We start from the raw sequence: 16,062 nt of genomic DNA on the forward strand, positions 1-16,062 counted from the left end.
ATAATAAGTTATATTTATTCCCAATGTTATCAGATTCTAGATAAGAAATTGGTTAGTTTCCACCACAGTTTCTTTCTTACCTTCAAATCAGATTGACAGTAAACCACTTGCCATCTGTGGCATAAGGTCTCACTAAACACCAGCAGACTCCCCAGTGCTACCATTCAGTTCCCCAAAGCAGGTTCCAGGCACTCCAGTGGGAACCTCCCAGGTACCATGACTACTGTGGACCTCTTAATCTAAGTTGAATTGCTATTGAAGGCAAGCTTTCTGTTTTCCTGGGAGGTCCTCATTTGTTCTGGGAGACATTAGTGCCAGACCCGCCATTTACTCCTTGTGTTCTCTCAGTTCACAGGCTGAAGCCAGCTGACATCAAGGTAATAGCAGCCTTGGGTGACTCTATCACGGTGAGTTACTCCCAATTGTAGAAGAAAAGGGAAGGAGAGGAGCTCTTGGTTGAGATGAGGGAGGACATCTTCCCCCTGCCATTTGGGGTCCTAACCTTTAGTCCCATCTCACTGTCTCTGTGCACCCCAGAGTTAGGGTTCTTTGTCTGCCATGGCTTTCTCATCTCCATTCTGGTCTCTTCTCTCTTCTGATTTTGGGATAAAGGAGAGCACAGGAAGCAGGGTTGTGTCCCCACGGGCCCCTCTGAGGTGGAAGTGACTCAGCCAAGTCAGTGGGATGGAAATGAGCAGACCTCTCACACCTGGAATATGACCTTTCTGAAAGGTCAGGGAGGCTTTGTTTTCTCCAAGGAGGAAAGCCAAGGGAAGATGCCAAGGGGAGGGGCACCGAGAAGAGCAATGAAGAAAGAGATAATAAGGGTCATGGGAGAGCTAGAAGTTCTAGAAATGATCTGGACCCATCTCTACCACTTATTCCTGGTGATTTCCTAGAACCCACAAGGAACTTTGAATGAAGACAAAAATTGGATCCCTGGAGAGTCTGGGGTTGGTGGAGATTTGGGTGAGGGTCTCAAGAGGGTTTCAGACATCAGCTGCCAATCAATATAAGTCCTTAGAGACTGGTCCAGCTGCTGTTCTCTTAGGCCAGTAGAATTCAAGACCATCAGCTGAGTCTTCCCTCAAAACTGGATGATACCTTTTATGCCTGGGTTGTCTGCCCAATGAAGTCAGGTTGGCATAATGGTAGCATCTGGAACCTGGTGGCTAAAAAGAGTTAAGATAGAAAGCAGAACAAATTGTTGACTCATCATGAACCTAAAGGCAAGAATATTGCAGATGAAGACTTGGGGTAGCCATTTTGGAAAAGCTAGTAGGTATATTTTAGGTATATTCCCAGGGGCCTATGACTTTATTAGTTTTTGCCTGAGCCTGACAGCTAAAATGCTGGTGGGCCCAGGTTATTGTCTGAGGAGATGGTGTCACAGTTGGATAAAGGACTAGAAAGTTGGATCAGGGCAGACAGTAGCTCCCAAATATGGAAAAAGTATGTAATATTGTTAACTGTAAACACCATTGATCTGATCTGGGGCCCATATTCAACACAGGAGCCTGTGTGGCCTCTGTATCCCTATAGGTCTGAGCTCGCATTCTGTCGTCAAGGCTGGGAACATTCCAGGCTGCACTAATTTTAGGATCCATCTTCCTCAGGTAGTAGGTAGAGTATGTTGTCCAACCGCCCTACAGAGAATGGAACATTCCCTGCTATTGTTGATCCACATTGAGGACAAGGTCCTATAGGGACCCCCAAAAGGGTCCATTATGTTGTTCTTGATAGACATGACCAGTGACAGTGGTGAGAGGGATCTTTTAGAGGTCTAGGCCCATCCTGTGTGTATGGGAATCCCAGGACTTCCTGACTAGGGCCCCAGGTGATGGGGTGGCCTGGTAGTGACTAAAGAGTCACCATTAAAGTGTGCCAGTCTCTTGCCCTTATTCAGCTTTTGTAGTTCTTACTTTGTCTGACAAGTTTAGCTTTAGGAGTGGAGTTCTGCTTATCTTATCCCAAGCAGTTTCTGCTGGGTGGGGCCTAGTGACACTGGCCTGACCCCTGGTCTCCTGGATGATAAGACTTCAACATGATTGGCACAGATGTGCAAGATCTCCTGAAAGCTGGCATTTCGTAGTGCATCTTTCCTGGCATGTGGGTAGAGGAATTGAGCACCATCGGGCAGGGGATGTACCCTTTGGGGTGTATTTTTCATGTAATTCAGCATTCTTACCAATCCTAGTTCCAGGAAACCTGTGGTGCCAGTCTTCATTTTGAACTCTGAGTGTTCTGCTTAAAAACTCGCTTAGTTTTGGAAAAGGACAAAGAACTGAAGAATGGGTTCGGATTGCAGTTCTCAAAGGTCCTATTCTTAGTCTAGGAGGCAGGTCACCTGTAGAACACATGTTTTGTTATATGTGAGACTGTGAGTGCAGCACTGGCAACACATGGACATACCATGAATCTCTGTGGATGGTGTAACAGTGCCATGGTATCTTTCCTCTCTCCCTCCATCACCATCCCTCTCTCTCTCAAAAAAAAAAAAAAAAAAAGAAAGAAAGAAAGAAAGAAAGGAAAATGGGGCTCAGCAGTGGTATCACTGAGTCTCTGAGTTCTCTCTCTGGCACTTCATTAAAAATAGATCTTATTTTGATTTAAAAAATATTTTTATTTAAAAAATAGATCCCAAGGAACCAAACACACACATCCCAAAAGATCTGTGTATGCTTGTGTTCTTAGCACACTTTGTAATATTTTAAGCCTGAAAACAACCCAGATGTCCAACAACAGATGAGTGGCTGAGAAAGTTGTGGTGTTTATACACAGTGGAATACTGCTAAGCTGGGAAGAATAATGAATCAATCTTTCATCATCCATCATGGATGGAACTTGAAAGAATCATGTTAAATGAGATCAGCCAGAAAGAGAAGGATGAATATGGGATGATCTCACTCATGGACATCAGTTGAGAAGTAAGAATAGAAAAGGGAAACACAAAGCAGAAGTCAGTCGGACTGTGTTTGGTATATTGTAAAGGACTCGGTGGGGGGCGGGGGCAGGTCCTGGTGCATGGCGATGGAGGAGGACCTAGGCTGGGGGTGAGAGTGTCTTGCAGAGAACTGAGATATCTTACACAGGAACCAACAAATCATTACTGCGAGTCATTAATCTCCTCAATAAAATGTAGATCCTGGTCTTTCTTTTGCTGAAGTGTAGGTGCATGGAATTTCATTTTACTGTCTGGTTTTTAGTTGTACACAAGTGAATATAATGATATAAAAGGACTGCGGTGGGTTTCCTTTTATGACACATCTTACAGCGTTGAACCAAAGACAAAAACAGGACCCTGAAGTACGTGTCCTTTTGAAAGCAAGACAGTGCTGTCTGATTTTGACAACCTCACTTCTCTTGGTCTCAATCTTAACAGGTAGTTGGGTGAGGCCAAGTTGTGGACACCATCCTGACCCCTAGCAGAAGTTTTTGCCCCTCCCTTACAGGACAGGGTTTCACAATGGGGTGTGTGCTGTCTGGACTCTAGGTTCTAGAGAGTTCCTCATGTTCCATGCCCAGTCATCATGACAATAGACCTTAGGCAGGTGTGCTCAGACACTCAGATCCTGGTCTTTTCCCCTCAGGCAGCTACTGGAGCTATGGCTAGCACCATGGGTGAAATCAACAGTGACAATCGTGGTATATCGTGGAGGTGAGTGAGGATGATGGCTAGGCCTTGGAGAGTCATAGCAAATAATTCCTCAAGCAGTAGGACAAGTCACCTAGTGATTTTCCATGAGAAATGTTGCAGGCTTACTTGGAGAAAGCTATTTCTCAGTTTCCATAAGCCCCACTAAAATACCCCAGATAGGAGTTCAGTGCTGAGCCAAGGTGAGTATGGGTTAGAAAAATATCCTTTCTTTTTTGTGGGAAATAATCTCATCTGATTATCACAGTTTTGCATGAGCTTCCAGCTCTGTGACGTGGGCAAGTTATAGAACCTCTCTGAATCTGGGACAGTAATTCTGTACAGACTTACTTATACCCTGAGTACTACTGAGAGAATTAAAAGACCCTCCAGTGCCTGGCACAAAATAGGTAGCAGTGGTACCTCATGAAAGAGCCTCCCTGGGGCTTGGGTGGTAGCGTAGCGGGTTAAGTGCACATGGCGCGAAGTGCAAGGACCGGCTTAAGGATCCTGGTTTGAACCCTCCTGGCTCCCCACCTGCAGGGGAGTTGCTTTACAAGCGGTGAAGCAGGTCTGTAGGTATCTATCTTTTTCTTGCCCTCTCTGTCTTCCCCTCCTCTCTCTTGATTTTTCTCTGTCTTTAAAAAAAATTTAAGTATTTAGTTATTTTCCCTTCTGTTGCCCTTGTTTTTTATTGTTGCTGTAGTTATTATTATTATTATTGATGTCGTCATTGTTGGATAGGACAGAGAGAAATGGAGAAAGGAGGGGAAGACAGAGAGGGGGAGAGAAAGATAGACAGACCTACTTCACTGCTTGTGAAGCGACTCCCCTGCAGGTGGGGAGCCCAGGGCTCGAACTGGGAGCCTTCGGCTGGTCTTTGCACTTTGCGCCACGTGCACTTAACCCGCTGTGCTACTGCCGGACTCCTGATTTCTCTCTGTCTTATCCAACAACAACATCAATGGCAACAATAACAACAACAAGGGCGACAAAAATGGGAAAAAATGGCCTCCAGGAGCAGTGGATTCGTAGTGCAGGCACTGAGCCCCAGCAATCCTCCCTTTACAGATGAGGGAGTAAAATTTAGAGGACAAGTTACCTGATCAAGGCCACACACCCCACCTGATAAAAAGCAAGAAGAGGCCCCTGATTCTTCCTCTACCCCCTTGCTAGATTTTTTTCTTGTTGGCCTGCCCCTGCTCTGTTATAATCAAACTCAGGCCTTTGTAAACCACACACTACAGTTTCACTTCTGTTTCTAACCCCTGGGTCGTTGCCCAGGGTGTGAAAGCACCAACCTGAACCTGTCGCCATGTCCTGGCACCCTCCCTCGTGCTGCAGCGCAGAGCTGAACCCTAGATACTTTGCAACCCACTTCCAATTCCCTGGTCAGATGTGGCAGAGAAAGAAAGGTTGTGGGAAAGCAAGGCATGCCGTCAGCTCCGATACACCACATATTACCGTGCCTGGAAACCCATGCGACTTTAATTTTCTTGCAATTTTCAAAATGACTGAGTAGGTGGGTTGTACTCTAAACATCACCTTAAAAAAAAAAAAAAGATGGTCATGGTGTGTGTGTGTGTGTGTGTGTGTGTGTGTGTGTGTGTGTGTATGAGGAGTTGGGGGATGAAATTCCCAAGAACAACGGGCACAGAAAGATGAGATCAAGCTTTACTATTATAGTGGTAATACTTAATGTGCACACAGCTGCAGGGACTGGTGGGTCTTTGGAAGACAGAATTATAAGGGACCCTCTTCTCCATTGTGATTTGTTTTTTTAAAAGTGAAAAGTCATTCAAGACCATTAAACTAATTAATTAATTTTGTCACCAGGGTTATTGCTGGGGTTTGGTGCTGGCACTGTGAATACACCTCTCCTGGTGGCCTTTTCTTTTTCTTTTTTTTCTTTTGCCTCCAGGGTTATTGCTGGGGCTCGGTGCTTGCATTACGAATCCACTGCTCCTAGAGGCCATTTTTTCTCTTTTGTTGCCCTTGTTGTTTATCATTGTTGTTCTTATTGCTGTCATTATTGTTGGATAGGACAGAGAGAAACTGAGAGAGATGGAGAAGACGGAGTGGGGGACAGAAAGACAGACACCTGCAGACCTGCTTCACCACTTGTGAAGCGACCCCCCTGCAGGTGGGGAGCGGGGGGCTCGGACCGGGATCTTTATCCCGGTCCTCGCACTTTGCGCCATTTGCTACCACCAGCCCCCCCCCTTTACTTTCTGTTGTTATTAGATTGGGTAGATAGAAATTGTGATGGGAAGAGGGAGACAGAGAGAGATAGAGAAAGAGAGACACCTGCAGACCTGCTTCACCTGCAGGTGGGGAGGGGGGCTTGAACCTGGGTCTTTGTGCATGGTAATGGATGAGTTTAACTGGGTGCCCCACTGCCCAGCACCCTGCTTTTAAATTTTATTTTGGACGTTTGCCTTTCAGGGCAGAGCGGTGATGAGTTGTTTTCTGCTAAGACACAAGGACAGTGCCAATCCTGAGTTTGGGCGTCAGGGGAGGGGGAGCTAGTGGTGTTCTCAGAAGGAGAAACTGTCTTGGTGGTGTCTGTGTGGTGTCTGTGCTTTGACCTTGTCTCTCTGGTTCCCATCACAGTATAGGAGGAGATTCCATCCTATCTACTACAGTCACCCTGCCAAGTAAGTGTGGGGTGTGTGTGTGTGTGTGTGTGTGTGTGTGTGTCCCCCTGGGGAGGGAATGGTGGGTAGGCCTGTCCTCAGCAGCTCCCTCTGGCTGGGGCTGCAGGCTCAGCAGGGAAGTGAGTGGTGGCACAGTGAAAGGGTCCTCTGCGGACCAGAGACTAGCCCAGCTATGTGTCTTGGTTAGGATCAAAGTATTGGAGGGCTTTTTTTTTTTTTTTTTTTAATATTTTCCTTTTAAAGTTCTATTTTCCCAAAGAATGAAAACAGTAAAGAGAGGAAAAGAGAGCTCAGGTAGAATCTGTGCACTCCATTAAGAAACATCTCAAGAAAAGAAGGGAAGGAGAGACACCTCTCCTGTGTCTGTACATTCTGTGCAGACTCCATGCCAGGGGAGCCTGGACCTAGTCCTGGGCTTCGGTCGCACCGCTAAGTGCAGAGGTGTGCTTTGATAAACAGCCATTGCAGCAGTACAAGGCGATGTGGGACAGACAGATTAGGCTCTCAGTGTTTCCTTTAAAGTAAAAACTTGGAATGATTTTTTTCAAATAAGTTTTTTTTCTTTTTAAAAATTTTTTTTATTGGGGAATTAATGTTTTACGTTCAACAGTAAGTACAATAGTTTGTACATGCATAACATTCCCCAGTTTCCCATATAACAATACAACCCCCACTAGGTCCTCTGAATCCTTCTTGGACCTGTATTCTCCCCACCCACCCACCCCAGAGTCTTTTACTTTGGTGCGATACGCCAATTCCATTTCAGGTTCTACTTCTGTTTTCTTTTCTGATCTCGTTTTTCAACTTCTGCCTGAGAGTGAGATCATCCCATATTCATCCTTCTGTTTCTGACTTATTTCACTCAACATGATTTTTTCAAGGTCCACCATCCAAGATCGGCTGAAAATGGTGAAGTCACCATTTTTTACAGCTCCTGAGTAGTATTCCATTGTGTGTATATACCACAACTTGCTCAGCCACTCATCTGTTGTTGGACACCTGGGTTGCTTCCAGGTTTTGGCTATTAAAAATTGTGCTGCCAAGAACATAGGTGTACACAGATCTTTTTGGATGGATGTGTTGGGTTCCTTAGGATATATTCCCAGGAGAGGAATTGCAGGATCATAGGGTAGGTCCATTTTTAGCCTTGAGAGAGATCTCCAGACTGTTCTCCACAGAGGTTGGACCAATTGACGTTCCCACCAGCAGTGTAGGAGGGTTCCTTTGACCCAACACCCTCTCCAGCATTTGCTGCTGTTACCTTTTCTGATGTATGACATTCTCACAGGAGTGAAGTGATATCTCATTGTTGTCTTTATTTGCATTTCTCTGACAATCACAGACTTGGAGCATTTTTTCATGTGTTTCTGGGTCTTGTGGATCTCTTCTGTGGTGAATATTCTGTCCATGTCCTCCCCCCACTTTTGGATGCGGTTATTTGTTGTCTTGTTGTTGAGTCTGGCAAGCTCTTTATATATGTTGGTTATTAAACTCCTGTCTGATGTATGGCATGTAAAGATCTTCTCCCATTCTGTGAGGGGTCTCTTGGTTTAGGTAGTGGTTTCTTTTGCTGTGAAGAAGCTTTTTAATTTGATGTAGTCCCATAGGTTTATACTTGCCTTAGTCTTCTTTGTAATTGGATTTGTTTCATTGAAGATGTCTTTAAAATTTATGCGGAAAAGAGTTCTGCCAATATTTTATTCTAAGTATCTGATAGTTTTTGTTCTAACATCCAAGTCCTTGATCCACTTGGAATTTACTTTTGTATTTGGTGAAATATAGTGGTTCAGTTTCATTCTTCTGCATGTTTCAACCCATTTTTCCAACACCATTTGTTGAAGAGACTCTGCTTTCCCCACTTAATAGTCTGGGCCCCTTTGTCAAAGATTAGATGTCCATAGGTGTGGGGGCTCACTTCTGGGCTTTCAATTCTATTCCACTGGTCAGTGTGTCTATTCATGTTCCAGGACCAAGCAGTTTTGATGACAATGGCCCTATAATATAATTTGAGATCTGGGAGTGTGATGCCTCCAGTTCTGTTCTTTTTTCTCAAGATTGTTTTGGCAATTCTAGGTCTTTTCTGATTCCAGATAAACATTTGTAGCATTTTTTCTATTCTCCAAAAAAACGTGCTTGGGATCTTGATGGGGATAGCATTAAATTTGTAGATGGCTCTGGGTAGTATATTCATTTTGATGATGTTAATTCTACCAACCCATGAACATGGAATATCTTTCCACTTGTTTGTGTCTTTTTCAATTTCCTTCAGTAGTGACTCATAATTTTCAGTATACAAGTCTTTCACTTCTTTGGTTAGGTTTACTCCTAAAGTTTTTGTTTTTAATGTAAAAGGCATTATAGCATGAAAGTTTATAGTATTCACCCTTTTAAATGTGTATCTGGATATACTAATTTACAGTTACTGCTTAAAGTCCGAGTCATTTCCTTTTAGTGGAGAGGATTAATAGTTGACGGTATATTCTTTACCACATAGGCACAGCCTCTCATCTCCTTTTCACTGGTGTCAGGACCCTATTGTCGGTTCCTCTCTCTCCTTCCCCAGAGTCTTTTGCTAGGTGTAACGCATAGCATCCAGTCCAAGTTTCACCTTATGTTTTTCTCTTACTGTTCTTGGTTCTTATCTCACCTATAAGTGAGATGATTTGTGGATTGTTTTACTCAACATGATGTCTTTGACTTCTGACCACAATACTGTAAAAGAGATGAACTCATCTTTTTTGACAGCTGTATAGTTCTCCATTGTGTATCTACCACAGCTTTAGCCATTCATCTGTGGCTAGGCATCTAGGTTGCTTCCTTCCAAGTTTGGGCTGTTAGAATGGTGCTGCTGCTATGAACATTAGTGTGCATAGGCCTTTTTGGATAGGTGTTGTTGTTTTCTCTGGGTAAGTGGCTAGGATGGGGGCTGACTGGTTGCACAGTGGCAAGGACTTAAGAGCCCAGAGTTGAGCAGTAGTGGTGAGGTGGTGATTGCTGACATCCTTGTCTAGGGCCACATCTAGAGAAAGTGCTTCAGTTACCACCACTGTTTATGATGTTAGCCATGAGTTTGTCATGCTCCTTTTTTTTTTTTTCCTGGAATCTTGATATTAGCTTGTATACCAGGCTCTAGCCTTTCACTTTGAGCCTCTAGTTGTCTCTTTTGGATGTGTGTTTCTTGAAGACATAGGATCTTTACTTAGAGCTGTTTTTTGTTTGTTTGTTTGTTTTGTTTTACATTTTTGTTGCTTCTCTTCCCATTTGCTTCTATCTGTTATTTTGTGTTATTGGAAAGACAAAGATAAAGTGAGAGGGGAGGGAGAGGTAGAGAGGGAGAGAGACTCTTGCAGCAGCATTGCTTCACCACTTGTGAAGCTTCCTCCCACAGGTGGGGACCAGAGGCTTGAACCAGGTGCTTGTGCCTGGTAACGTGTGCACTCAGCCAAGTGAGCCACAGCCTACCCTCTATACTTGATTTCTTTCTACTTACTTAAATTTTAAGTATCATTTTATTGGGGGGGGTGTTAGCGGTTTACAGTAAAGTTGTTGACACATGGGAACACTTTCTCATCTCCCCATGATAGGTGCCTGCAAAATCACTGTCACTACCCAGCCCTTTTTTTCCCCTAACCATTATGCACCATGATAGCAACATCCCTCCCCTAATTGCACCCCCACTCTCCTTTCCCAGAGTCTTTGATTTGATGCAACACATCAAACCCAGTCCAAGTTTTAGATTTTGTTTTCCCTTCCTGTCCTTGTTTCTTAAGTTCAGCCTTCTCTTTCTGACTTCTGTCACTTAATATTATCCCTTCAAGCTCTATCCAAGGTGAGGCACAGGAGGGATTCCGTCATCTCTAATGGCTGAGTAAGCAGTCTGTTATGTAAATACGCCACAACTTCTGAGCCACTCATCCATCGCTGGACACCAGTGGGACTTTATTTGGTTTATTTTTAATAAGAGAGATATATGTAGAGAGATCACAGCAATCTCAGTTCTGGCTCATGGGAGTCTTGAACCTGGGATACTGGATGCCCAGACATAAACGTCACTTTGCATAGCCACCATGTTATCTTGTCTGTCCACTTATTTTTATTTATTCTTTCCCATCAGGGCTATTGCTGGGGCTTGGTGCCTACACAATAATTTCACCACTCCCAGTGACCATTTTTTTCCTTTTATTTTTTATAGTCACAGAGAGATAATAGAGGGGTACAGAGGGGGGAAGAGAAGGAGAGAGAAAAAGAGATACTTGCAACATTACTCAGTGATTCATGAAGCTTCCCTCTTGCAGGTGGGGAATAGGGGCTTGAAGCCTGGATGATTTTCTGTAATGGTTCTCTCACGGACTTTGTTCATTCTGTGGGTCTCTATTGCGTTTACCACAAGTGCTGTTAAACTGTATCTCAAACTTATACACATTAGGGAGTTTGTAGTACCCACCTGGTAGAACCGTGTATATGTGTCACCATATACAAGGACCTGGGTTAAAACTTGTAGTCCCTACCTGCAAGGGGGAAGCTTCATGAGTGGTAGAACGGTGCTGAAGGTCTCTCCTTCTCTGTCTCATGCTCGTCTCTCTATTTCTTTCTACAAACGCATACATTTTATGGTATATAAGTTATATATCAGTAAAGTTCTTGTGTGTTTAGAAAAAGAGAACAGGGTGGGGGAGATAGCATAATGGTTATGCAAACAGACTCTCATGCCTGAGGCTCCAAAGTCCCAGGTTCAATCCCCCATACCACCATAAGCCAGAGCTAAGCAGTGCTCTGGTGTGTCTCTCTGTGTGTCTCTCTGTCTGCATCTCTCTCAAAACTAAAAAAAAAATTTAAAAGAGAGACAGAAGAACACATGAGAGAATCACCTAATGGGTGCTCTGTTTTATTCCAATGGAGCTTATCAATGCAATCTGAAGCTTGCTTAGGGTGGCTACTAACATGTCTCTGTATTTCCAGACATCTTCCGGGAATTCAACTCTAATCTAACAGGCTATTCTACTGCCACGGGGGATAAGGACAGTCCTGGGGCCCGCCTAAACCGGGCTGTGTCAGATGCCAAATCGGGGTAAGAGCAGGGGTCTCTTGGAGTCCCCACACAGGTACTCAGGGACATGGCAGTCCATTCTGGAGTCTGTGATCCATGACTAGGGGATTGGTCTGTGGGAGAGGCATGAAGGTCAGAGACTTGTAACAAAGTAGTCTGTTGGGGTTGTTCTTGCTGTGGGACCCAGAAAGCTGTTGACTCGTCCCACCCCCACCTCAAAAACTAGTCGCAGTGCATTCTGAGGCCAAGTATGCTCCTTCTCTGTGCATCTCCTATCTCCTCTGACTCTGGTGCTGACCACTTGATGCCCTGCCTTTCTCCCATGTCCTCTTTACCCTCCCTTCTTTAGATATGCTTTTTTGGACAGCCTTCTCAGGTTCTAGACTTGGTACCTTCCCTGGCTGATGGCCAGGGTGCCTATCCTGGGGTAAAGGTGGTGGTAATAAGGGAACTCTGAGTCTTTCGCTCCAGATACTGCCCATGCCATGTGCTTATCTTTTAAGAGATGGGCCTGTGAACCAGGGGATGGCTCACTGGGTACAGCACATGCCTTCTGTAGTGCAAGGGCCTGGAGTTGATAACCTGGCGTCACCATGGCAATGTGGGCAGCACCAAGGGCTAGTGGAGTGGAGTTTTGTGTCTCTTCCCTCTGTCTTCTCTTTCAAGTACATAGAATTAAAAACACCAGGCCAGGGGGCCGGACATTAGTGCAGTGGGTTAAGCCCACGTGGGGCAAAGTATAAGGACTGGCGCTAGGATCTCGGTTCGAGCCCCAGGCTCCCCACCTGCAGGGGGGATCTCTTGACAGGCGGTAAATCAGGTCTTCAGGTGTTTATCTTTCTGTCCCCCTCTCTGTCTTCCCCTCCTCTCTCGATTTCTCTCTGTCCTATCCAACAGCAACAACATCTATAACAGTAACAATAGGGGCAACAAGGCCAACATAATCTACTGCTCCAGGAGCGGTGGATTCATAGTGCAGGCACTGAGCCCCAGTGATAGCACTGGAGACCAAAAAAACACCAGGCTATTTGGAGTTACTGCACATTCATGAGGCCATCAGTGTATTCCTCTTTGCTTCATGATAAAAGAAAAGAAGAAGTAGAGCCAGATTTGAGCTTCCTTCTCAGTGGGACCGTAGTGTGGTTTAATGTAATGTTGAATACCAAAGTCCTGGTGTGCTATAAAGAACACACACACACACACACACACACACACACACACACTGCATCTGGTTAACAACCCTGTGGCAATACAGAAGGGTTGCAGGACCCACCTGGGAAAAAACTGCTTATGTCGCACTTTAGTATCTGATTCTCAGGAGCTTATGTTCTATCCCTAGATTTCTAGCCCTTGACTCTTAAGGTTTCATTCTTGGGTGACTTCCTCACATAATCTTGCTGAGAGCTACGTTGCATTGTATCACCAGGTGGCATGTGCCTGGGCATCTTGTAGGCTGCTCAAATGGAAACCAGGATGTTTTAGTCAGAGAGCCCCCAAATGCCAATATAACCAAGATTCAAGGGTCAGTTTCTCCAGGAAAGACCTCTCCCCTTCTGGTGTGTGTGTGTGTTCATGTGTGCACATGTGTATTTATTCTGCCCAAGCGCTATAGATAGAAGGCATGCTGGAGTCATGAGATAGCTCAGCAGGTAGAATACATGCCTTACCTACCATGCATTATGCCCTGAGTTTGATCACAGGCATCACATGGGAGCATCACAGACACCATCTAAGTGAACTCTGTGCGTGGTGGAGTGGTACTTTAAACTCCCTCTTTCTCTTCCCCCCTCCTTTTTTTCTCATTATATGGAGTAAAAAAGAAGGCCACTTGTCAGTACTCCATATTCACAAAGCTCTCAGCTTCACTTCATTTGCATAAAAATAAACGTGGTGGTATTCTTTTTTAAAAAAATATTTTTTATTGATTTATTTATTCCCTTTTGTTGCCCTTGTTGTTTTATTGTTGTAGTTACTATTGTTGTTGTCGTTGTTGGATAGGACAGAGAGAAATGGAGAGAGGAGGGGAAGACAGAAAGGAGGAGAGAAAGATAGACACCTGCAGACCTGCTTCACCGCCTGTGAAGCGACTCCCCTGCAGGTGGGGAGCCGGGGTTCGAACCGGGATCCTTATGCCGTTCCTTGTGCTTTGCGCCACCTGCGCTTAACCCGCTGCGCTACAGCCCGACTCCCCAGGGTGGTATTCTTACTATCTCCATCATAACAAAGGAGTAAAGCTGAGGGCTTGAAAGTTGGAAGTACTTTGTAATGGTTTCTGGGTCTCAGTAGTGAGGTCAGGATTCAATTCCCGACACCAAGAGTAGCTCTCTTATAACCTCAGAACATGTTTGAATTAAGAATTTGAGTCACATTCCCACAGATAGCAAGGGGCAAGCAAGTGTCAGCCTGGTGTGTCTGACTCCACCATGGGAGCGTGCGGGTGAGGTGCTGAGGTCTCCACACCTGTGGAAGCAAGTGCTGGCTGAGTGAAGTTTCATCCGAAACACTCCCACACTACCATGTGTTTGCCCTACATGCGTCTTACTTGGAAGAGAAGTGGCCGTGGCGGAGGTGACTCAGTGGTAGAGCACGACCTTGCATACATGAGGCTCTGAGTTTGATTCCCAGTACCACATGATAGCACCAAAGACCTCCCCCCACCCCCAACAAACAAGACAGGACACAACTGCTGGAACTCCATGGATGATGGTTCAGTGCTTCAGTTGCTTTCATTAGAAATTATGTATTCAAACCAGTCAGCAAATAACTCCACTGACAGTCACCCCCTCCTATATGGGTTGTTCTTTCCTTCCTGAAGTATGCAGTTGACTTCTCCCTCCCTCACCAGGGGAATCTGAAGGGGAAGGAGCTCAGTGCCAGAGGCAGGACTTTCAGTCCCACTTCCCTACAGGAGGCCCCTCCTCCCTGCCCCCCAGGACCCTTCTTGGCTCTTGCATTTCACCAGTCACTCCCTCCCCTGCTGTTTTCACAATACCTGCTCTTGATGTGATTTATTCTGTGTATCCCTGCAGGGATATGACAAACCAAGCTAAGGAACTGATCCGAATGATGCAAAGTGACCCGGTGAGTTTGGGAGAACTGCCTTAGACCTCTCAAGGTAAGGTAGAACGTAGACAGGAAAATCCTCTGGAGACAAGGCGAGGGGAGTGTGGGGACTGTGGAGGACAAGGCCACAGGGGAATCCAGAGAGTTCACCTTCTAGATAGAATTGGAAGGTGGTAGAGAGATGCCTCACTGGGTGGAGTGCAGGACTTGCATGAATGAGATCCTGGTTTCAGTGCCTGATACTGTACATGCCAGAGTATTGTCCTCTCTCTCTCTCTCTCTCTCTGTGTGTGTGTGTGTGTGTGTGTGTTTCTCCTCCCCTCTCTCAAAAGTGATTAAGTGCCTAGGTTTGTGCTTGACCTCCATGACACAGGTGAAAGCTTTGGTGCTGTGTGGTATCTTCCCCCCCCCCTTTTTTCTTCTATTTGAAAAAGCCCTGGTGACGACTAAACAAAATCTTTCATAAAGCAAATGATTCAGCGTTTTTAGGTTACGACTACATGTAACGTATGACCTGCAGACCCCCAAACCCAAGAACAGAAAAGATTCTTACTTGCATCATCTGCCTTTTGAGGACACATTCATGCTAATGTTCAAAAATTTTATTTTTTCCTTGACTCTAGGGTGAGGCATTTACTTGTTTGTTTCTTATTCCTTTCAGACCATAAATTTTGAACAAGATTGGAAATTACTAACCTTATTCATTGGAAGCAATGACCTCTGTCATTTCTGTGAAGACACGGTAGGTCTTCAGACTCTTGACTCAAGCTGCCCCCAGAGAGGAGAATCTCCACCTAGCTTGTTGCTGGGCAGAACAGTCTCAGGGAAATTTGTGTGCTGGATGTCTAGTTTGGATCTACCCTGGGATTAATTCTGAAGCCAGAGTGTGTTCATTATAAATTTAATGGGCAGGACTGAGCAGGAAGCCAGATCATATTATTCTCAAGCTAGGATAACAGTCCAGTGATCAGATCTATCTTTTAGGGTTATTACAAGGCACTTTTTCTTCAGGTACGCCTATAATTCTTATATTCATTTTTCTAATGGAATCTTCAGTTTCACTGAGGGTTGCATCAATTTTTCTAAACTTTTCCTTTCCAGATTCTTAGAATTTGCTAGTTGTGTTGACTGTATCTTCTTCTTTTTAAAAGTATATTTTATTTATTTATTAACGAGAGGGGCATGGGGGAGAGATAGAGAGAGAAGGAGAGAGAACATGAACCAGACATCACTCTGGTACATATGATGTCAATGATCAAATTTAGGACCTCATGCTTGAGAGTCCACTGCACCACCTCCCAGCCCACGACTGTATCTTGTAGAGTTGGCAGTCTCTCCTAAAATGATTTAGTCTGCTCTTCATGCCTGTTAAACCGAGTCTGAGATCTTTTTAAGCTGTCCTTCTAGTCCTTGTAATTGTTTGGAGCTGTTCCTTCATGGTTTCTGACTTTTCAGCAAATGCTGTCTGAAGTTCTCTTCATGCACTAACCGACCCCGCTACTGGGGCTCCTTTTTATGCTTCGTAGTTCTTTAATGCAGTCGTCTCTGAATTCCTGGATTTGTGTGTGTGTTTCCCTAAATCTGTGTTCTCTATATTTTTGAGTTATTTATTTTTTTCATTTTGTCTGTTGATTTGTAGCCTCATTGCAATGATAGTTACG

General features: G+C 44.7%; 1 protein-coding gene across 3 annotated transcripts in view; it reads left to right on the top strand.

The window, feature by feature from the left end:
• Positions 1-351: 351 nt before the first annotated feature.
• Positions 352-16,062, top strand: part of LOC132537449 (phospholipase B1, membrane-associated-like) — a 46,753-nt gene continuing 31,042 nt past the window's right edge. For 2 of the 3 annotated variants that reach the window (XM_060186791.1, XM_060186792.1), the window contains exons 1-6: positions 352-407; positions 3,591-3,658; positions 6,248-6,291; positions 11,251-11,359; positions 14,368-14,419; positions 15,063-15,143. In XM_060186791.1, coding sequence (XP_060042774.1) covers positions 3,606-3,658; positions 6,248-6,291; positions 11,251-11,359; positions 14,368-14,419; positions 15,063-15,143 — 339 coding nt within the window. In that variant the 5' untranslated portion in view covers positions 352-407; positions 3,591-3,605. Of the gene's footprint in view, positions 408-3,590; positions 3,659-6,079; positions 6,292-11,250; positions 11,360-14,367; positions 14,420-15,062; positions 15,144-16,062 lie in introns of those variants that run through there. The other variant, XM_060186793.1, reaches the window with a different exon arrangement.

This window comes from Erinaceus europaeus, chromosome 3, assembly GCF_950295315.1.
Source record: "Erinaceus europaeus chromosome 3, mEriEur2.1, whole genome shotgun sequence".
NCBI classification, from domain to species: Eukaryota; Metazoa; Chordata; class Mammalia; order Eulipotyphla; family Erinaceidae; genus Erinaceus; species Erinaceus europaeus.